Source organism: Lactuca virosa, chromosome 8 (genome assembly GCF_052849685.1).
Source record: "Lactuca virosa cultivar CGN04683 chromosome 8, Lactuca_virosa_CGN04683_v6, whole genome shotgun sequence".
Taxonomy (NCBI): Eukaryota; Viridiplantae; Streptophyta; class Magnoliopsida; order Asterales; family Asteraceae; genus Lactuca; species Lactuca virosa.
Window position 1 is genome coordinate 278207484 of NC_136433.1, and position 23950 is coordinate 278231433.

The 23950-nt window shown below is 36.3% G+C and overlaps 1 protein-coding gene across 2 annotated transcripts; it reads right to left on the reverse strand.

Moving 5' to 3' along the window:
- Nucleotides 1-9831: 9831 nt before the first annotated feature.
- LOC145133194 (uncharacterized) lies at nt 9832-13407 on the reverse strand. Of its 2 annotated transcripts, none has more exons than XM_079068129.1 (6): nt 12334-13407; nt 11939-12054; nt 11504-11828; nt 11104-11298; nt 10835-10935; nt 9832-10463 (listed from the first exon to the last, which is right to left on the reverse strand). In XM_079068129.1, the coding sequence occupies exons 1-6, from the start codon at nt 13372-13374 to the stop codon at nt 10031-10033; spliced, it is 2211 nt and encodes a 736-aa protein (XP_078924255.1). In that variant the 5' UTR covers nt 13375-13407; the 3' UTR covers nt 9832-10030. The 2 variants fall into 2 exon arrangements, with proteins under 2 accessions (XP_078924255.1, XP_078924254.1); XM_079068128.1 differs by having other exon boundaries at nt 9832-10496.
- Nucleotides 13408-23950: the final 10543 nt, after the last annotated feature.

Genomic DNA, 23950 nt, shown 5'->3' on the forward strand with positions numbered 1-23950 from the left:
CACGTCTCATATGACAAAGGAAAAATGGAAAGTGGAGGAGAATGTATTCTTTTATTTGAAAGCACATGATTATTTTGTTTTATAAGTTTGATAATATTAATAATTTTTTCAAACAATTAAACAAGATGATTGACAAATTAAAAAGTATGCCCCTCCTTTTCCTAGATCTATGCACCTAATTGTTTGACGGGGCAACCTCCACCGGTTGTCATAGTTAGGGACCATCTTCGAAACTTCCTCATCCCACCGAATTGTTTACTACAAATGATTTTGAGGATATCGAGATGGAAGACCCATGCATATCTCAACCTCAGTATCAACACTACCTCCACCTACAAGTGCCTCACCTACAAGTAAAAAAAATCCTCCAGTCAGTCAAAAAAGAAGGGAGGAAAACGAAATGCACCCAAGGACACACTAGATGATGAAATAAGAAAAGTTGGCAAGGAAATTGTCCGGGATGCACAGACATTCGCACAAACAAATAATCTTAACAAGGAGATGGATGAATGTATGGAGAAGTTGGAAGGCTTGGAGTGGGGAAAATTTTATCCAAAATACACCATTGTTCTTATCATATTTGCTGAAAATGTTGGTAATAAGGAAATTTGGATTACTTGGTTGAGTTTAATATGACTTTAAGATCTTTTTGGATTTATGTGTTATGAATTTATGTTATGGATTTTTATGTTTAGGATCCTTAGGTGTTATGGATTTATATGTTATGGATTGTTATGAGTTATGTTTAGGATTGTTATATGTTATCTATTTTTATGTAATAGATTTATGTTATGGTTCATGTTATGGATTTTTATGTAATTTATATTTAAAATTTAACCGGTCACATATGGATAAAGAAGATGAATTTTTTGCTTTCCTTATACTATCGTGGTCTTGGTTGATGTTGGTCTAGCAAAGGAAAAAAAGAAGTGGAAGAATAAGAGGTAACGAACCGACAATAAGTGGGCATAACACATGATGAACAAAGTCACTATAATGGAAGAAGAAATGTGAATGTTATCAAAATGTAATAGGACTTTTTGATTTCGATATGATATTCAACTTTGTTTGGGTTGGATAAGAGGGCATAACACATGATTTAAAAGTTTTGAAAGAAGTTGCGTTTAATTCGACTTTCGAATTTTCATTCCCTCCACCAGGTTTGTAATCTTTCTATAACTTTTATTATCTATATTATTTATATAATAAGTATTACCTTTTATACCAATACTCATATATAATAAACGTGTCACTCATCTACAAATAAATATTACCTTTGTGGCGCCGCATATACCAACTCCTATGGATTTATGGCTCCCTACCACAATACTAGGTATTGGTTAGCCAATTTTCGAAGAAACAAGGCTTTAACTAAGGAAGAAAGGTTTAATAAAGCTCATGTACAACTTAAAAATGTTATTGAACGTGCTTATGGTGTACTGAAGGTGAGATTTCAATCTTAAAACAAATGACGCCTTATCCTTTTTCCAGTGCATAGACATAGTCATTGCTTGTGTTGCGGTCCATAATTTTATAAGGAAATAAGAAGTTCAAGACAACATATTTATGAACTTTGAACATAACACTATGGTTATTCCTGACGTGGAAGGTGGATGAAGTGAGGGCCAACACATACAAGCCATAGAATGGAGTTCAGAAGCCGTTGAATATATGACTACTTTGCATGACCAGATTGCTAATAAATTACTTTCAAATGGTCAACGTTAAATTTGTATGCAAATTATTATGTTTTTTTGATTTTGTATGTCAATTTGTATTTGGATTTTAAATGATATATGTTTAATTTAGATTTTATGTGAGTTTGTATTTTTATAATCATTTTAACTAGCACAAGAGACAACATAAGGATAATGTGATCATTTTTCATCATTCACCATAGTCAATCAGAGGAATAGCCACACAACATTGTTTAAGTCAGACGTGGACTCAGTTATGAGTTCTAACTCAGTTAACAACTATCAAACGACCCTAAAATTACAATCCAGTTGAATCGGTTTTTAAAATTCAATATTCAAAAAATGGGGAATTTAAAAAATATAACCTGCATATTAATGAACTCTAAATAAAAGTAAATTGAATAACTATTAGAAAAAAATACATATTCTAATTTAATGTTGTATAGATAGAAACCTTTTGATAAGTACATACTAATTTTTTTATAGGGTAATATTTTCTAATCTATTTAGAAATATAATTTAGTAAATTAATAAATAATTAAAAGATGTGTATTAAAAACAAAAAATACAGGATACATAAATAATAAAATTTTGATCGGATTTTTTGAACTATTTGGTTTTTATTTTATAAACCGAAACCAATACGAAATCCAAAATAATGATTCGGCTTCGTTGAAAGCCCATTTAAAAATTCGAATATCCAACCCAAATAGTCCAATCCAAACTGTTCAATTGGAGAATTCAGTTTTATCCAAACAGTGAACAACCCTAGTTTTCAGGGCGATGACTCTGAAATCCTTGTTTGAAAAAAACCATTTTGAACATTAAGCAGTGGATGTCAAATCTGATTTATAATACACTCAAACAAGGTCTATTACATGTACTCATGTTAGACCCTGACATTATGGAGACCTTGTGTGAAAATCAAATTTGATGGGTTATGTGGATACAAATAAGTCACAAAGGTACAACAAAAGAAAACATACAAAATCCCATAATCCATGAGAGGATCATAAGTTCAAACATTCTAATGCAACTTAAACAACACATATGGGGTTTAAAGATCACTGATAGGTTTTCTATATACTTCCTAGATTAATTATCATGGCAGCGGAAACATACAAATTTAATCTAAGGAAAGCAACCACTAAACCTAAAATGATATTTAACCTAATTGATATTAACAACTACAAGAGGGATAAAGTTTATTAACCTTTAGCGAAACCAATTTGCTTGAAGACCTTTGATTTAGATTTCGAATTCTTCAAGAAGCCAAAGAAGAGTAACCAAAGTAGCTTATCTCTAATGGTTCACACTTAACAATACCAAAATATTTCATGTAAGAAAATAACCCCTTGGAATAATAGAGATTGACCAAGGAGTTAAAGAAAGAAGAGAAACTCTAAGAATGCTTAAAGTGGGACAAAAATATGGAGTGCATAGGGAGGGTATTTATAGCTTTCGATAACTTGCAGATAAAACATATTTGAATAATTAAATAATCATATATAATTCAAATTAAAATCATTTACTTTTATATTGGAGGAAAATTATAGGGCTTATCCCTTAGAATTTCCTTTACCCTCTTTAGGGTTCCAAAATATTCCAACTTATTCAACTATTAGTTAGTACAAATTAATTCCAGATTAATTCTAATTAATTCCAAATTAATTTCTAATTAAATAATCAATAATTAATAAACTATTTGTATTTCTCTTATAACATTCAAATACTATTTGGTTCATTGATGGCAACCTAAAAAAGACCTTGTTATTAATGGATAGTCTTACTAATTTAGCTATGACATTGTACACTATTCCAACACAAATACCCTTACAACCTTTGATTTTCTTGTTCTAACCAGTGGAGTGGATGTAGAGAATCAAAATTAGGATTCCTCTTTTGTAGTCACAACCAAAGTGCAGCTAAACAACCACTTGGCATATTTGTTGCTGATGAACACCCTTGAACACAAAAATCCTGAACGGATTAGGCTTCTGATCATTAGACGCATCATGAACTCGAGAGGGACCACACTGTGACGAGAGGTGGATCGAGATTTAGGTAATGGGGAGAACAAATTTAGGGTTGGTTGACCAGTCTGAAATCCAGTTTTGGGCACCTCTATTTATAGGGTATCGTCTAGAATCCTTATGAGCTTATTGGATAGCTACTTGGCCACTAAGTAGTTATCCGTAAGATTTGACATTCAAATCTTTACACTTTAGACCCTTTAAGTTCTATAGGTTTCTATTAATTTATAAAACAGTAATAAATTACAAACTAGATCCTTAATATTTTCTCATGTTAATTATTACTTAAACCGTCCTTTCCAGTAAACCAAAAGAACCATACTATTACTAATAATATTACCAACTGTTGTAATGGTGGCAACTATTTCCAATAATCTCCTACTTTCACAAATCACCAACACTGTATGGTCTAATATTCCCTAATAATAAACAAAGAGTATGCCATTCAATGCATCTATTGTACTCATATGAGCTAGCTATGAGCCAACCCTTAGATAAGTGATCAATTATTCCTTTGTCTACTAGATATCTATATAAACCTGAGATATGGAAGCAACTCAATCCCAGTCTTCAAGATTATGTTTTACGATATAGATTTGTGATGACCACATCAGATCGTTCTATTGATTTTTTAAAATTATTTAGGAGCATAAGGAAGCCCTTGTGGAAGCTATTGCAAAGCTTGAAGGCACATGATGCTGAAAGTGGTAATAAATGACTAATGATGATGACGACGACGACGACAACGACGACGACGATGATGATGATGATGATGATGATGATGATGATGATGATAATAATAATAATAACACATAGTTTGATATTAATTTATATTAAAGATTTTTTGTTCCAATATGTAAATAATAATAATCACCCCATGGTGGCTAAAATTAACATGTGTTAATAGTGATAATTGGACATGGTTTATCATCAATATCTTCACATTTTTTTTTTCTCTTTACAACTAATTTATGAAATCTAGATGCCATATGATAAAATTAAACAAAATGATGTATATATATCCATATCTTTGATGTTTCTAATTATGTATTTGGATTGATGTTGTTTTATGTATTAATCAGAACAAGCGAAAACACAATCAGTTAAAAAACATGAAGCAGGTGGTAAGGGTGGTTCAAATGGCAATAAGGTGTTGTTGGATCTAGAAGATCTTCAGACAAATGGGGAAGGAGATTGATGAATGTGCAACACAACTAGATGTGGTTGTCACTAACAAGTTAGCCTGGTTCCGTAGCCAGGAAGATGGATAAGTTCATTTCAATTTCGATTCCAATTCCAGTTCTAATTCCAGTTACAATTCTCGTTCCCCCTTCTTTCCTTTACATTCAAATGTTAAAAAATCTTTCTAGGAGAAAAATTTTAAGTGTCTTGAAATGATGATATCGAAGAGTAGTTTATTCTGCTAATTTAATAATTTATTTTAGTTTATATTATAGATAAAAATTATGCATATGTAAGTATCTCAAAACATAAAATCTCATGATTATTTACCGATATATAATGTGCCATAAATATTTTATTTTGTATTGTGGAAAATAAAAAAGTGTCACTAAAATCTTAAAACGTGCAACTAAAAATAGCATGAATTTTTGAATTACATGAGCTTTTCAATGGCACAAAATATGTGCCACAAAAAACTTTTCTTCTACCGTGACAAATAAAAACTTTTCTACTACACTTTGCTTTCTTGAAGCGTTTCTGGGATGGTTTGGAGCAAATGAGTTCCACACCTATTTATATATGTTTCCACCTCCTCTAAGAAAGGTTCTAGATAATACCAAAATTGCAAGCTACATATTCATATCTACTATAGAATCTTCTACCATTATATATATATATATATATATATATATATATATATATATATATATATATATATATATATATATATATATATATATATATATATATATATATATATATATATATATATATATATATATATTACATGCTTCTTGAATCTTCTACGATATCCTAGCGATCCAGTTTCTTCTACGAACTTCTAGAACTTTTCATAGTCTTGCAGGTCTTCAATGTCATTCTAGAATACTATCGAGTTTTCCGGTATATTCTAGAGTCTTCCTATAAAATCCCAAAAAGCACTAATAAAAATTTTCTTTTTCGAACCATCAAATTCACATAATATTTGTTCCAAAATCCATCATAGTAAAATGTATCACAATCATTAGAGTAAAATAACAATCATCATTGCGGAAAATCATCAAGGGGATGTTTTGCAGTCAAGCCGAACCCTTCCCTTTGGAACTGGAAGTACCTGAAAAAATGTTTAAACCACAAGACCATAAACACAAATCTTAGTGAGTTCCCTAAAATACCACATACCATACATATTAGTTGGCCCAGCCCTATATGAACGCTATGATCCAACCATAGTCTTACATTCACTCCCAGATTACATCCCAGTCGTACCCTTTCTACCATGATCCAACCATGGTTTTCAGGTACATCACAATTAAAAACAAGTGATGTGATCCAACCACAGTCTTTCATATAGGTGCTGTAATCCAACCACAATCTTTCATGCAAGAGTTACAAAGACAATCTAGCAACCTACATAATATAGAGAGAAGACTCACATGTCTCACGAAATCAGATAAATAATAGCTAAATGCCCCACAATAGGTGCTACAACACACTTGACGAATCAAACAAGGTCTAACCTTAGTTTATACTCAAAATCTATCAGTTTTGACAAAAAGTCAACCCAGGTTAACAAGTCAACAGTCATGGTCAAAGTCAATGGTGAGCATCACCATCGACTGACCATCACATCGTGACCAGCTCATGGTCACGTCATGAGAAACGCCCTCAAACCTATCCCAACTCGGCCATGATTCAGCTCAGCCAACTCAGTCTTGATCCAAAACCACTGTCATTTCTATCCAAAATAACCAGGAAATTCCCTAGTCGTTACATCGTGATGAGGAGACTGTCATGTGGTAAACTAGGTTTTGCTCAACTTAATGGATTCATCTCTCAATCCATTAATCCATTCCTCCAATCCTTCAAGAAGGCTTTCTAATATCCAATACAACCTAAAGATCGATGCTTCTCAGCCATGCATGTTCATTGTGAGTCTAAGACTCAAACTAGGTAAAAAATGAAGAAATATCACCAAAGATCTCATGCATGGGTTCAAAATACTAGCAAGATCTGGATCTGAACCATATACCACTCAAACGACCTTAAGGACCCATAAAGTTCCCAACTTTATGGGATTTCACCATGAAAACTTGCTCAAACTTGAAGATAAAGGGACAAAAGCTTAGATCTAGCAACCTAGAATTGGATCTTGAACACTTACAAAAGTTAGAGATGCCTAAAAGGAGTCCCAAAGCTTTCCAAGATGCTAACAACACTTCTAAATCCTTCTTCCTCCTTCGAAAGCAACCAAAGGCACCAAGATGAACTCAAAAATGGAGGAGAAGAGTTAGGGTTTCTTCAAGGGGCTTAGGAGGTGATGGAGGCCGAGGGTGAAGGAAACCCTAGCCCCTCACTCCCTTTAAATAGGGCCCAAGCCCGAAAATTAGGGTTTGCCTTTGATCAGGTGTCACGTCTTAGTGTCACGTCGTGAAACTTAAATGAGACCTCCTCCCCCTGACTTTTGCGGTCATTTCACGCCGTGACAGTGCTTCTCTCACGTCGTGACCCACCCTAAAACTCATGTTTACTTAAAATTTCATACATCGAGGATCTGGATGTTACACTTCCATAGTCGTCCATAGTCTTCCATAATGTTGTAGAATCTTCTACATAATTGTAGAACATTCTAACATCTTCTAGATAAAGAGATAAATTCCATTGGGCTAGTGATGATCCTTCAACAAAACATGTGTCTTATTGTCCACTACTAAGGTAAAATTCGTTGTTGCCATTGAAGCTTGAAATGAGATGCTATGGGTAAAGTGGTTTATGAAAGAACTTGGGTTTTAGAAAGAGAAGTATATAATATTATGTGATAGATATTGTGTTATACATCTTGCAAAGATTCAAGTTTTCATTCAAAGTAAAAAAAAAAAAACACATTTCAATGGCATACCATTGGATTTGTATTGCATTGGGTCTAAATTATTCAACACATAAAAAGTCCACATTGATTTGAATATATGTTGATGAACTCTCTGCCTAAGACTAAACATGATACTTTTTGTGAGATGCCAGGTACGGTGGAATCCTCTATGTATTCAGGAGGGTGAGCTTTTTAGGGTTGGGCTTTCCTTGTAGTTGGTTTGCTAATTTTCAGTTTTTATTTTTATTGTGTGTATGGGCTTTTGTTGAAAAATAATAGGCTCACAAGTAATAAACATAAGGTTTTCCTTTTGTGAAGAAAATCTCTGGTTAATGATATAGAGAGATCGAAAGAGATACAAGAGACATAGTCAATATTTAAGGGTTCTCAAAATGTTCACCCAGATCTACTGGGAAAATCGTTGGTGCAAGTTTATTAATCGACAGATCAACCTCAAATTTAGGCTGTAGGTTCGGGAAGTATAGTTTTTCAATCGGGATGGTGGAGACTGTCATTTTTTTATAATTGTTTTTATCAGATTTATAATAGGTATTGTTTTAACAAAAGAAAACTCTTTTTGTGATCTATGCTTCTAGGGATATTTTGTCATTTATTATTAGCCGGTGATCTTTATCTAATTTGTACTAGAAAAGAATTTTCATGTATTTCTGATTTGATGCTAGTGGATTGACTCCTGACCTTGGTCCTGTGGTTTTTACTCATTGTTTTAAGGAGGTTTTCTATGCTAAAAATCTATGTCTTGCGTTAGTTTATTTCATCATTATTAGTTTACTGGGTGCTGGAATATTCTGAAGTATAATTCTCCTAAGAGATTATCACAAGTAAGAAAACATATTTTTCTATTATGTTGCTTTGTTCATTGAAGAGTGAAAACATGTATTTCTCGTAACAGAGAGCTCATATCCATCAAATCTTTGGGAAGTTAAGAAACTAATTACGTGGCAGTGGTGGTGGCGGCGGTGGTGATGGTGGTGGTGTTGATGGGGTAGTGGTGGTGGTGGTGGTGATGGTGATGGTGATGGTATATCGGTGATTATGGTAGTGGCGTTGGGTGGGTAGGTGTCTGTGTGTGTTTCTGGGTGTGTGTGTGTGTGTTTGTGGGGGTGGGGGTGGGGGTGGGTATGTGGGTGGGTGTGGGTGTGGGTGTGTGTGTGTGTTTTTTGGGGGTGCGGGTAGGTTTGTGTGTGTATGTGTTTGTGGGGGTGGGGTGGGTGTGGGTTTGTGTGTGTCTGTGTGTATGTTTGTGGGGGTAGGGATGGGTGTGTGTGTGTGTGTTTGGGGGTAGGGGTGGGTGTTTGTTTATGTGTGTGTGTGTGTCTGTTTGTGGGGGTAGGGGTGGCTTTGTGTTTGTGTGTGTGTGTGTGTGTGTGTGTGTGGGGGGGGGGGGGTTATGGATGGGGGTTGGGGTAGGTGTGTGTTTGTGTTTGTGTGTGTGTTTGTAGGGGTGGGCTAGGGAGCGGGTGGGTTTGGGTAGGTAGGGGTGTGGTGGGTTGGAGGTGTAGAGGTGGGGGTAGGTAGAGATGAGAATGAGTGTGTGTTTATTTTTTAGAAAAAAATTTGGAATTAGAAAAATATGGAAAACAATAATTATTGGTTTTTCCAAAAATTTTCAACTTCTTCGTAATTTTAGAAAACGAAAAATTTTCATTTTCCGTGAAAAATTTAGAAAAATAGACGAACTAAACGCGTTTTCAAAATTCTTATTTTTCTTAGAAAAATTTTCGGGAAAACGGCCCATTTTTCCGCAACTAAACGCACCCTAATATTTTCTATTTTTGGAGTTTTGCCGCAAAGGATTTACATTTTGACAAAAGTTCCTCGTAACAAAGATTTTATATTTTAACATATTTAGTCCCTGTATTTTTTTAATTTTTGGAAAAGGTCGTTGTAAAGTGTTTTTTTTTTATTTTTTATTTTTTATTTTACGAAAACAATCCTTATGTCTAAGATTTTTTATGTTGGCAGGCTTAGCCCTTGTGAAGTAAATAAATTACAAAAATGTTCCATGTGTTTAAAAAAATTACAAAAATTGTCCCTATAAATTATAGAAAATGTCATTATGTATTTTTTTTACAGAAACGCTCCATATTTTAAAAAAATTACAAAAGTAGTCCTTAACTAATAGAAAATTAGTACTTTCTTTTGTATGACTAGAAAATAGTAAGCAAAACCTCGTCTGCATCCCCCGAAATGGGAAGGGGGCAATTTCTAGTCATAAATAAAAGAACCTATACAGGTTTGAACTCAATGCCTTGTACAATAAGACCTTTATGCCTCTTGTTTTCGGGAAAGGTCAATTGAAGATTCTCGAAAATCAGTTCATTGGTAGTGTCAGTTTGGAATTCGGTTACTTGTACTTCCATCCAACCATCGTTCCTTTCTTGTGGAAGGCCTTTCTTCTTGGATCTATTCAATGGCTTGTGGGTGTTGTGATGAATCTTTGGTCTAATAATTGGGATTTGTGGACTAAGTAAATAAATATACCATGTATGTGTGTGATAAGGAGCTGTAGACATTACGTTGTTCACTTTCACAGGAGACTCATGGTTTTGTTTTATTTTGTAAACAAGATAACATGCATATGTTGTTTGGGGCGACAACATTTTGGAGCTGCAGTTTATCGAAAAGCTGCCAAGAGGGTCTAAAGCCACTTTTCCAAATCTACATAGGAAAATATCGCGTTTAATAGAAAATCTACAAGAATACAACAATGCACCCTATTAATAAAACCCATCTTGTGTGTCACCCATTGATTTTTAATCATGGGGGCAGATATTTTCACCAAATAGAGAAACACAATGAGTGTTTGTAACCTCAAACAAATATGTCACTTGACTTTGCATAATGCATATGTGTAACACAACTTTTGGGATAAACATCTAGTAACTAAATCCCATATGGTTAAAAACCAACCTATGTTACGTATTTGGTGGAGTCGGAACTCAATTGAAGTCCCTTGTTAACAATATGAGTTATATGTAAAACATAGACATGGCTAAAAGAAAACAGGTTAGGAAAGGTAGAGAAAGAACCTTGATTTGGGTAATGACCTCCATCTCCACTCTTTTCTTTTCAAAGCCACTCTTGCTGGTACCATATAACATTTCTTCCCACTCTTTTCAAGAGAAAACCACTGTCAATCAATGAATGTGTAAGTACTAGTTTTGGAATTTTGTATTTCTTCCCTTTGAACTAGTAAAACCATGTTTATAGTCTCTACACCAGCTACATATGAAAAATAAGTGAACCAACTACGCTTAAGAATGGAAATGATAGAAATAGTCTTTCATATCGAATATACCTCTTTAGCATCATTGATTAGGAACCCTTTGCGAAGAATAGAGTAGAGTTCCTTTTTTGTTGTCCATGACACCCTATCTTTTGACCACATGATTATCTCTTCACAATCCTTTGGCAATTTTTGCTCCCAATATGTGTCTGAATGTGATCTGCTTTGCATATCCATGTTCTCATCGCCCAACACTTCATGTTCCACCTATAAAACTTAAACTTTAGCCATTGATCAACTATGGAACAAAACTCCTATTCTCCAATTGTGTGTTGTTCCACAAAATGTAGGTGAACCACAGGGTTTTCTTACATTGAAATGTTCCAGCTGTTTATTTTCTAAAAATGCCTGAACTACTAAAAACAACATAAACGAAATGATTTAAATGAATAAAAGTTATTTGTTGTCTTACTCTCTCAAGGGGCTGAAACTCAATGCCATCTACTTCCAATAAACATTTGCAATTGAACATAATTTCATGATCAACATTTTTCCCATCGCAAGTAAACTGATAAAGATCAGCCACTGACCATCCGTCTTCTCTCTTATCAACATGGTACACAGTCAAAGGCTGTGTCTCCCCAACTAAAATGTAAGTGAGGCCTAAATAGTCCTTACTTGTGTAAGCAAAATCGAACACAAGGCTTACAGTATATGTCATATGTGGTGACAAAAATTGTGTTTCCACATGAGTTTTAAATTTCCAACAATATGGTTTATTGTTGTCTACTACAAATCTGCAAAAAGATGCAACAAATGAAACATTCAAACAATACATTACATTATATTGATGAAATAGTTTAAATACATAGAAACAAAAAGGAGGAGGACAAGTATATATACGTACCTTGATTTCATTCGACCATAAAATGGAAACATGGGAGATTTATAGCAAGTAGGAATCAGACATGCTTCTGCGGATATCAACTCACAGTGTTCCCCATTCTTATTTAATGAAAACCACTGTCCAATTAAAACAACAAGTTATGGGTGACGCAAGATATAAGTAACTATATGAGAGATTTAGATGAGTGGATTTCGGGAGTATTGTTTTGTTGCTAAACATTTTGTTACATCATTATTGGTGGTCTATGCATTGTAGTTAATTTCTATACTTTTACAAGCAATATCTGGTTTTAATGATGTGATACTTTCAAATTAAGAAATATCTAATTACTGTTCATACTTCATACAATAAAAAAATAAAACTTGAAGCATTTATGAATATAGCTAGTTAATTACCGTTTTACCCTCATTCACAAGGATTCCTTTGGAGAGAATCATTCTTAGTTCTTCAATGGATGTGTAGGCCACCACCGGAGGTACCATGGTCTTAATAATCTCTTTAAAACCCACCCCTTCAAATATCTCCTGAAACCGAAGAGCAATCTTAAGTTTTTCCACAACATCACACATTTTTGGTCGTTCTTCACTGGATTTCTGCAAACAATGATATGCAATGTCTGAATATGTTTCCAGTGAACTCGTGTCCATGTGTTGCTTCAGATTTAGAAAAACAATGTCATCTAATTTCTTTTGTTCGTAGCATTTTTTCCACTTTGGTACTAAACAATGGCGATGGTCATTTATATCTTCAAAGCATAGTCTCCCACACAATACTTCAAATAAAACAATCCCAAAAGAGTATACGTCAGACTCTTTCGTTTGGATGCGTGTCTCCATACATATTGGATCTATGTAGCCAGCTGTACCTACAACATTAGAGACAATAACTGTGTCCTTCTTATTAGCAGGTCCTAATTTCGCCAGTCCCATGTCTGAAACTTTAGCATTCCAGTTCTTATCGAGTAAAATGTTGGAACTTTTTACATCCCGATGAAGAACTATTTGTTGTGACTCCTTGGGATCATGAAGGTAGCTTAGTCCCTTTGCAGCTGCAAGAGATATCATGAGACGTTGCCTCCATGTGAGAGTAGTTGTATTTAGATGTCGATCAAGGCTTCCATATGATGCATACTCATACACAAGTATCTTCTCCCCATACTCATCGCAAAATCCAAAGAGAGAGATGACATTTTCATGTTTGTAACGAGAAAGCATCAGGATCTCTTTCCAAAACTCGACATCTCCTTGACCATAGTTGCGATCTAGACGCTTAAAAGCAGCAACGCTTCCCCCCTTAGAGTGAAAGAGTACTCCTTTGTACACGACACCGAATCCACCTTTTCCTATAACGTTGCTGTTATCAAAATTATTTGTGGCTAACTTTATCGTTTCCAATTGAATTTTAAGATGTTGAAATTCTTCCAGGAGGGTCTCCATTATTGGTTGACCAAATGCTTATAGAAAATTTAAACAAAGTTTTGGAAACAATTTCCAGTATATTAGATAGAATGAGGTTCTTATGTACCTATTAAAATTGAGACGACATCCCTTACTTGTTAATTGAGTTGTCATCATCTCACAGAATTGGTCAACTTGTATTTAAAAAAAAAGGCAAGTGTATTATCAACTAAATTATCAATGGGTCAACTTGTATTTAAAAAAAAAATTGAATTTGTCAAGTAAATTACGTATTGGAAAAGGATGACGTGACAAGTTCCTACCCACCCTCGGTTTCCCTTTGTTTATAGCTAAATTTACATCAAAGTTTTCTTTAACAAAGAGTTCCCTTTGGTAATTTTAGTATTTTCAGCATATATTTTATTTTAGTGTAATTATTATTGTTGTAGGTAGAGTTCAGTTAGTCATCCAAGATTGGAGGTGCGGAGTTCACATTCGGAGTGTTAAATGTGAACTCGAGTATACAGGTCCGGGGGCAGAGTTTTTGACCAAAATAGTGTTATTGAAAAAAATATTTACCAATCTAGTATAGCTTCAAAAATATTTACCAAACCAGTGGTTTTTCATTTTTATTGTATTTTTCATTTTTTAAAACTGTTTCTATTTTACTTAACTATCAATTTTTTTTTTAATTTCAGTTTTTTTTAAGAATATCAGTTTTTTATTTATTTTATTTCAAAATTTTCCCTTTTTTTACTATATGTTTAACATAATATATAAAAAAAACACATAATTTCATGCAAATTGAGAATACTCTTGAACCTTTCATAGAAGCAAATTGAGAATAAAATCAAAGTTCTCATCAACATAGTTAAACTATGCTTCTAGACTAGTATTATTTATCATAACTATAGTTTTCCTATCCAAAAATCTAGAATGCAGATAAGCTTATAATTGAGGCTTAACATATTTCAAACATTTTTTCTATCCAAAAATGTAAAATTGTCTAAAGCTTAAGCTTTTATCGATTATACTGAAAAAAATGTAAAATTTTAGACAAATAAATTTATTAGAAACAACTAAAAAGTATTTCAACCATCTTCTTTTAACAATTACAATTTTCAAAACTGAAGGTTATACATTTAAAAAAATAAGTACTTATTATATAAAACATCACACTTAGCTTAAAATCACAATTAACTTTTTCTTAATGTCGTCGGTAAATTAGATATCTATAGTTTTAATATGAAAATACATCTATATAAAGGTCCATTTTTTTTTATTTCAGTTTTTACTTTTTATTTTTTATTAACAAAAAAGAAATAAAACAAAAATAAAAAAATAAAAACTGATATTTTAAAAAACAAAACAAAAACAAAAAAGTAAATAAACATATATTTAAAATAAAAAAAAGTACGAAAAACTGAAAAATATAAAATATAAAAAAAATGAAAAAAACAGTATTTTGGTAAATATTTTTCAAACTATACTAGATTGATAAATATATTTTTTTCTGTAGCCCCATTTTGGTCAAAAACTCTCTGGGGGCAACACCCATGGGTGCGGAGTTCCAAGGGACAATGCTCATGGTGGGGTTAGGGGCAGCGTCCCTAGCAAGGTCTAAGGGGCAGAGCCCCTGGCGGTGCAATAACTAATCATGATGATGTAGGCTTTTGTTATATGCAATAACTAATCATTTTGGCACCATTTTGAAGGCAACCGATTTTAACCACTTTTCCTACATGTATAAATAATATGTGAATGATCCAGGAAAATGGTTCAACTTTGATACATACGTAATTGATCATTATCAGTTTTCTGTCTCTCAAGAACACATAAAATCACAAGGTATTATGTGTTTAAGATTTGGGTTAGGCATGTAATTCAAATCAGATTTCTTGGATTATCCCACTTCTGAATTCGTGTACCCCAGACTATAGGGGATAAATTACAGATTTCGGAAAGTGAAGTTATCATGATCCAAACAATATCCAAGTATTATTGTTATTCTAAAATTCTTATTTTCTAACAATCAAAATCTGTACTTTTTGTAAAGGAATAACAATGGTAAAATATGTTAGGGACTTGAGTTCCAAGTTTGGAAAACTTGATAAGTTTGAAGAAAACGACTTTCGTCGTTGGTAGAAGAAGATACATTTTCTTCTTACCACGTTGAAGGTTGTGCATGTTTTGAGTACCCTTGCACCAGAAGCCCAAGAGAGTGAAAAGTCAGAATACACCAGAAAACACTGCAAGTAGGAAAATGATGATTACACTTGTCGTGGTCACATCTTGATAGGTATCTCTGACTCCCTCTTTGACATCTATCAAAATCATGAATCTGCAAAAGATATGCAGGATGCCCTTGAATCCAAATACAACGCCGAAGATGCCTCAAGTAAGAAATTTATTATCAGTAATTTTAACAATTACAAAATAGTGGACTTGAGGCATGCCATGGAACAGTTTAAGGAACTCATGAGGATTTTAGGACAATTTGAACAAAACAAGATGAACATGGATGAATCCATTTCTGTCTCTAGTGTCATTGATAAATTTCCCCCATCCTGGAAAGATTTCAAGCACACATTAAAACACCAAAAAGAAGAGTTGTCTCTAGTACAACATGGCAACCATTTACGAATTGAGAAGGGCCTAAGGGTCCAAGAAAGTGGAAAAGGAATGGAAAAATAAGTTCTTGGATCTTCTGTGAATATGGTAGAAGACGACAAAAACCAGAAAAACAACAAGTCTAGAAAAAGGAAGAAAAGAGATGACAACCAGAAAGGTTCCAACAAGAAGGCAAAACTCATGTGTTGGAATTGCAACAAATTGAGGCACATGAAATGTGATTGTTGTTTGAGGAAGAACAAGAATGATCAAGTACATCTAGAAATTGCACTTCTGGACAAGGATCTAACGATCAAGTTCTAAAACCACAACAAGGTCAGAATTGTATTTATGGAGATACTACTTCTATTATATATCATGTAACACTAATTCCTGAAACGTTTTATGTGCATGATGATGATTATTCTTGGTTCATTGACTCGGCGGCGACGATTCATGTACGTAAAGATTGCCACTAGTGTAAGGAGTATGAAGTAATAAATGATGGTTATGTGTTATATATGGGATACCATCATAAGGAACCTGTTGTTGGTCATGGTTCTGTGTCTTTTTTATTTAGTTCTGGATTCATCTTAGTAAAGTAATATGTGTTCCTAAGATTAGGTAGAACTTGGTGTCTGCTAGTGTATTAAATAAATGTGGTTATATACAAGTTTATGAGTCTGATAAGTATATCTTATCAAAGTATGGTATATTTATAGGATTTAGGTATTTCACTTGTGGTATGTTTAAGTTAAATGTAAATAATAATGTTGAAGATTTTATATATACAACTTATTCTAGTATTGATGAACCTTCTCTTTGGCATGCTCGTGTAGGACATTTACATTATAAAAAGAATGCTTGAAATGTCTAAAATGTTTTAATTCTATCTTTTGATGTTAACTTAGAGATGTGTAAAACCTGCATGTTAACTAAAATAACTAGACAACCATTTTCAAGTATAAAAAAATAGTGATTTATGTGATTTCCATGTAACTCCATCCTTAGTTAATAAGGAATACATAGTTACTTTTATTGAAGATTATTCTCGGTTTTGCTATGTTTAGTTATTACATTTTAAGGATGAAACCCTTGATAAATTAAAAATTTATAAAACTGAAGTTGAGTTGCAACGAAATGAATTAATCAAGAAAATTTGTAATGATAGATCTGGTGAGTATTATGATCCTAGTTATTTCCAATCTGTAGGAATCATTCATGAAAATACAGCTCTATATACTCCTCAACAAAATGGTATATCAAAAAGAAAGTGTAACACCTGGTTCTGGAAGTGCTTCGTTGCTAGGGGTTGCGGCCCAGTTATTAGTTCTCATGGGGTTAGGGCCTTGGGCAAAGAAGGATTTGGCCCATTGCGGATGTGAGTATTAGGGCATACGAGATCTAAGTATTTGATTGTGGCTTCGGGGGCCAAGGGCATATTCGTAAATTGACATCTCGGTCTTTTGAAGATTCCGGGCTCTCGTGTGGGAAGTTTAAGGTAATGAGGAGTTTTTAGAAGCGTAGGGCTTCTCGCCACCTTTCCGTGGGTATACAGTTCGTCGGAAACGGAATTAGAACGAAGAAGTTATAGCACTTTGAAGTTATTGACAATTTTAGCCCCTAATGGGAATATTTGGCAAGAAAGTCCCATGCATGTAAGGGATGCATGCACGTGTCCGGCTGGGTACACCCAGCATATAAGCAAGAATGGTCGCGGTGTGGAGAGGCGTACGCCCAGCGTACGCTCAGAGCTTCTAAACCCTAATTTTAGGGCTTTGCTACTATAAAAGGAATAGTATGCCTCAATGGTCAGCCTCCATATCATTCTTAGACAGCCACCACGAAACCCTAATCCTTCCTTGAGTGTTCTTGGAGCTTTGGAGGCCATTGAAGAGTATTTTGGTGTTGTGAAGCCATTTTCCAAGCAAGTTGTGACATCCCCTAATTTCTCGGCCATAAAAGACCGATTTAATTTATGCTTTTAAAATAAAGTCAGAGAAATCCTTTTAAAAGATGTTGCGGAATTGGTCCCCAAAACAAAACATGATAAAAATTTATTAAAACCTTTCTTTAAGAAAGTATATATTTTCTTTATATATCAAAACCTCGGTATGTCATGTTCCGATACAGATCAAAAGCATAAACAAGACATTATAAGCCTTACATCAGTTATTTACAACTACTGGCCTATAATCCAAAAATCTCTCATCATCATCCGACTATGCTCGGGGTCCACTACCTGTAATAATAAAAAGCTGAGTGGGTCAGGCTTGGGAGCCTGGTGAGCATATAGGGTTTTCAACCCACAATAATAATAAACTTATTAAGTTCATCAATCAACAATAACCCTGATTACCCATTCCCGTTATCCTCGCTTTACGTCCCTAAACACATATCACAAGGGACCTAGCCTAAGGAATATCATCGGGATGGACACTACTGCTAAGGGGACTCCTCAGCCATACATGTCCTAAAGGCAACCATGAGGGGGATGGAGTACGCCAATAAACATATAGTTCACCAACACCTACAAGTTGCGATCATGCTAGTGTTCTACTGGACTGTCTAGAAAGGTCTGTGGTCGTCATCTATACTCCGCTAGACGACGACAACAACAACAACAACAACATCGAGGCCTCTCATCATTTTAACACCCATCGACTATTTCGTCTACCCATGTTTTACCCAACATATTTGTAGATAAAATACATATACAGTTTAAAACTTGTATAAAACATCTATTCAACAGTTACCTCAAATAAACAATTAATATAATTACACATAGCACGTATTTTAAGGTAAAAACTTCATATCTATGTGTAAGGTGAAAGTGACTACACACTCACTTGATTTAATGATAATCGGGCAGCACTTCGTTTCCTAAAACGATCGTTTCTAATAAAACCGGGAGTTTTATTAAGAAACCGGGCTCTGCGAGGGTTGGGCTTCAAAACCGAAAAGATAAATTTCTTGGGTTTCTCGGGCACTTCGGGATGTGTTTCGGGTGTTTAGTATAATACCGGGGCTTTGGGGGAAGTTGGAATGAAAGAAATATTGAACGAGGAGTGTAAAATGGCAAATTTCCAAATTATCCCCGGGAGGTCTCGCACCCTTCTATTTATAGGGGCGAGACTTCTGATCCAAGGGCTGAGAAGCTACCAGGTGTCAGTAGATCCAAAGAGAAGGCAGGTGGCTTGCACGTGCGAGGGTCCAGGTGTGGGCTTCTGATTACACCGAGGTCTAGCTCCGAAGGGGGAGTCGTGGCGCACCATGCGAAGCTCGGACACGTCAAGAGAGGGCACGCGTCGGACTCCTACTGGACCGCACTTCGGATGCGAGGGAATGCGACACGCCTCGCCAGCTGGCTTCGGTGACTCAGCAATTTCGGACACGTGGCGCGTTATGAGCGAGGGTGACGTGGCCGAAGTCCCACCATGCGAAATTTCTCGGATTTGGCATTTTTTTTCTCGATTTATGTGCCAAAACTTCTAAAATCCATAACTTTCGCATACGGGCTCCGTTTTTTACGTTCTTTATATGCACGCGTAGGTAAAATTACGCTCTACAACTTTCGTTTAGAGTTCGTCGGCTAATTTTAACTTTAATTTTAATATTATTATTTTTAACAGACCGGGACAGACTAATTTTAACTTTAATTTTAATATCACTAAGGCTACAAAGTAGTTTATCAAAAACTCACTTTTTACGTCATTCGGCACCGTGCCGGTTTTGTCGCGAAACTTCGACAGGTCATAACTTCTTCGTTATAACTCGGATTTCGGTATTCTTTATATATCCGTAATCCTTGTCACGACCACTAAAACTTTCTTAATAGATATCGGCTTTATCTAATATTTATTTTCGACGCTTATTTTTATTTTTAATTAATTAAACTGTAATAAATAAGCATAAAACACATAATTTTCACATAATATTCACATAATTCCTTTTCATTTCTTCAAAATGAGTTACAAGGGTTAACCTAGACTATCACATCAATATTAATGCCTAGCCTAGAAACACGGGCGTTACAATTCTCTCCCCCTTAGGATGATTCCGTCCCCGGAATCACACATCAACAGACAACTACGGGTAGCGACTCATCATGTCACTCTCCGTTTCCCAGGTGAGATTTGGCCCATTCGTATGTTTCCAACGTACAAGCACTAAATCGACCATCTTGCGTCGCAACTTCTTAGTCTTATGGTCAATGATTGCCTCAGGTTCTTCAATTAACCTCTTGTTTTCATCCAACCTTAATTCAGAAATCGGAATTATGTCGGGCACATCTCCCGTGAACTTTCTCAAATAACACACATGAAAGGTGTTATGAATACCCTCTAGTTCTTCCGGTAATTCTAGCTTGTAAGTTTGATTCCTGATCCTCTGAAGAACTTTAAACGGTCCAATAAACCTTGGACTCAATTTTCCCCTTTTACCAAATCTTATAAGTCCCTTCCACGGTGAGACTTTAAGTAAAACCGAATCTCCAACTTCGAATGATATCGATTGTCTTTTCTTTTTAGCATAGCTCTTTTGACGATCTTGAGCAGCTAACATCCTTTCCCTAATCACTTTCAACTTTTCAACAGTCTGATGGAATATTTCAGGTCCCATAAACTGCTTTTCCCCAGCTTCCAGCCAACATTACAGCGTTCGACACTTTTCTCCATACAAAGCGTGATAAGGTGCCATCTTGATGCTCGAGTGGAAACTATTATTATAGGAAAATTCTACTAGAGGTAAGTGTTCATCCCAGTTACCTTGGAATTCCAGGGTACATGCTCTCAGCATATCCTCCAACGTTTGAATTGTTCGTTCGCTCTGACCCTAGCACATGTTACACACTCGGCCACATACTTAGCAACATCGAGCTTCATCGTCGGCCATCAGTAATAGGGTTTTATAATCCTATACATTTTTGTACTGCCGGGATGAATCGAGTACATGGTCTTGTGAGCTTCTTCCATCAGAAGATCTCTTACTCCTCACGTCTTAGGTACCCAAATCCTATCTTTGAATACCTTCAGTCCTTGACCGTTTGCATGTGTCGGTAGTATGTTTCCGGACCAAGGTCTGATGCCGGGGTAAGCCGAAGGAATGTTATATGTTGCATAGTAGAGTATACTTGTTGTCTTTGTGACACATGTATGTGCCTGGCAGGCAGGTGAGTGTGGGCGAGTCCCCGCATCTCACCACTAGCCGATTGTGGATGGGGTTCCACGACTCTTCAGTAGCAAAACAGGGGCGAGGCCCAAGATAGGCGAGGCCTTAGAACAGGAGTACAGTAGAGTATGTTTGTTTTCATGCTAGTATGTTATATGTTTGTATGTGTATAGCGGGCGAGGCCCAGAGACAGACGGGGCCTGTGAGAGACATATCTGTATACCGAGCGGGGCTCGATGCCAGGCGGGGCCTAATGCCGGGCAGGGCCCAATGCCGGAGCGAGTCCGATGTCGGGCAAGTCCCGATGCAGCGGGCGGAGGCCCAGTATGTGGTTATATATTTGGTATGTGGTAGTATGGGGAACTCACTAAGATTCGTTCTTACAATTTTCAGTTTCATTTTGAAACTCTTGTATGAGTACAACCGATGTAGGGCAGGACCTCTCATTCGAAGAATTATCTAGTCTTAGTGATATGTAATAGTATTCGCGAGCTAGTTAGAGGAAGATAGCAGAGACTCCTTATGCACCTGATGGCGGAGGGTGGATTGGTGGTTACCCTAGGGAAAGCCTGGGATGAGAGTAGTGCTGGGAGCAGTAGTAGTAGTAACGGACTTGGTGGGGTCGAGGAAATCCTTGAGGAAAGTACAGATAGATGTGGAAGGTAGTATGGGCCCGTACTACTGAAAGAAGAGGATCTGTACACGAGTCAAGGAGGGCTGAGATAAAACTGGGGAACTTATAGTGCGTGTGTGATCCCTCGATAGTGATGATTATTCTGATGATAGTCATGTTATATTGCAGTATGGTGACACTACGGGGTAGACCAGTGGCTAGTTCAGGTGCCAGGGAGGGATCAGGCTCGGGTTCAGGAGCCGAGCAGCTCGGGGAGTAGATGAGAGAGTTTATATCAGCAGAGATTACGCACAATATATTGGACCAGACTCCTTTGATCTTCGGTACAGTCAAGGAGGGGATTTTGGAGCTTTTGGATAGCCGCCTCAAGGCCTTCCGGGCCGAGATTGCTACGGGAAAGTTAGGGGCTCCTCAGGGGCCCAATGTTTATGGATCTCTAGGATCCCTCGGTAGGGAGGATCCTGTTATTAGCCCTTGTCATCAGGGATCAGAGGTGGGTTATGCACCTTGTCTCCAGGAGAGTCCACTTCAGGATTGGATCGTTGTGGAGGTTTCGCGAGCCGTACGCGAGGAGTTACCCGACATTATTGAGCGTGTTACTGGAAGGGTAACCGATAGGTTTCAGGGTCAGACAGCGACTGTGCAGACGGTTGATGGGGTCGTCGGAGTAACTCGGGAGCAAGAGATTGGGTTAGATGTACAGTTAGGGAAGAGGAAGCAGACTTCTAGTCAGGATCAGGCCCCGCCTTATGTGCCTGTTATATGTGTATTAGCCAACGGAGACAAAATGAAAGTTGTAGGTCTTGTTTTTACCTACGCGTGGATATAGATAATGTCGAAAACGGAGCTCGTATACGAGAGTTATGATTTTTCTAAGTCGGGAGGCTGCTGTGCAAAATCGGGTGACGTGGCGAAATCCTGTCCGTTGCTTCCTCCCCAAGGCTAGCCACTAAATGGTGACACCTGGCCTGGAACTCGATGAGTTTTGGTGATTTCCAGCCTATAAATAGGGTGTCGGGGCACCCTTATTTCTCACACCTTCCAACTTATCTTTCTCTCTCTAGAACCTCTCTCTAAGCCTCCCTAACCCCCTAAAGTCTAGGTAAACCCCTTAGCACCCAAAGGAAGCCCCGAGGCTCCCGAAGGCCCGAGAAAAGAGCCTTTCGGATCGGGAACGCTGCTCTAGCGAAGCCCGGTTTTGCGAAAAAACCCGATGTAAGTGAGTTACGCCTACCCTATCTTTAGTATAGCTTATGTTTCAATATAGTAATGTTATTAGGAACTTATAATGAGTATTTGGGCTATTATTATGAGTTATATAAGTGTCGTTATAATATCTTTTTAACCACTCGCGGTACGGGGAATCTGGTTTGGAGGGCCGCTTGGGTTGCTGGATTCAGAAGTGTTATATGCTAAAATGATCCTGCCCTCCAGTGTTTCATGTCTGGCCCCTGTCTGTACATAGTGGGTGAAGAGTATTGTTTAACGCTTATATAATAGTAGTAATAGCAAGACTATTAATTAGTCTCGTCAAACATTAGACTAAACCCTAGTGGTAATGATACTAGGTTTTGTCCGAGGGAAATTGTTTTAAAATTAACGAAGCGCTGTTCGAGTACCGAGTCACCACCTTTTCAAGTGAGTGCATAGTTACTTTCATCTTACACATAGATATGAATTATTTAATATAAATTACGTTCTATGTGTTAATCTTATCTGTATACTTGCTATCTATGCTGGATGAACAATTTTATACATGTTTTAAATGAATTAAATTGTATATATATTTTATATCTGCAAATTATGTTGGGTAAACATGGGTAGATGAAATATGAGTCGGATGATGAGGTGAGAGGTGAAATAGACCATGATGTGAGGGTGAGAGGTCGACGATGTGAGAAGCCTTTTACCCGAATGTTGGCCCCGTCATCTAGCAGAGTATGGATGACAACCACGGACTATTCTAGACAGTCCAGTGGAACACTAGTAGGCACGCAACATGTAGGTGTTGTGAAGGATGTGTTCACCGGTGTACTCTAAAAACCCATTGACATGTATTGCGAGTGGATTCTCGGAAACGATATTGTCAATAAACGAGATAACCCTGACAGATGCGCCTAAAGGACTCTACCGGCAGAAGCGCCTAATAGAGAACCTCATAACCCCGGTAGATGCGCCTAAAGGACTATACCGATAGATGCG

Coding starts and splice junctions, on each gene's coding strand:
- LOC145133194 (XM_079068128.1), bottom strand. CDS start 13,374: ATGGAGACCCTCCTGGAAGAATTTCAACATCTTAAAATTCAATTGGAA. Junction 12,055..12,333: donor TTGTGAATGAGGGTAAAACG/GTAATTAACTAG, acceptor TTAATTGGACAG/TGGTTTTCATTAAATAAGAA. Junction 11,299..11,503: donor AGTTTCAGCCCCTTGAGAGA/GTAAGACAACAA, acceptor TAAGTTTTATAG/GTGGAACATGAAGTGTTGGG.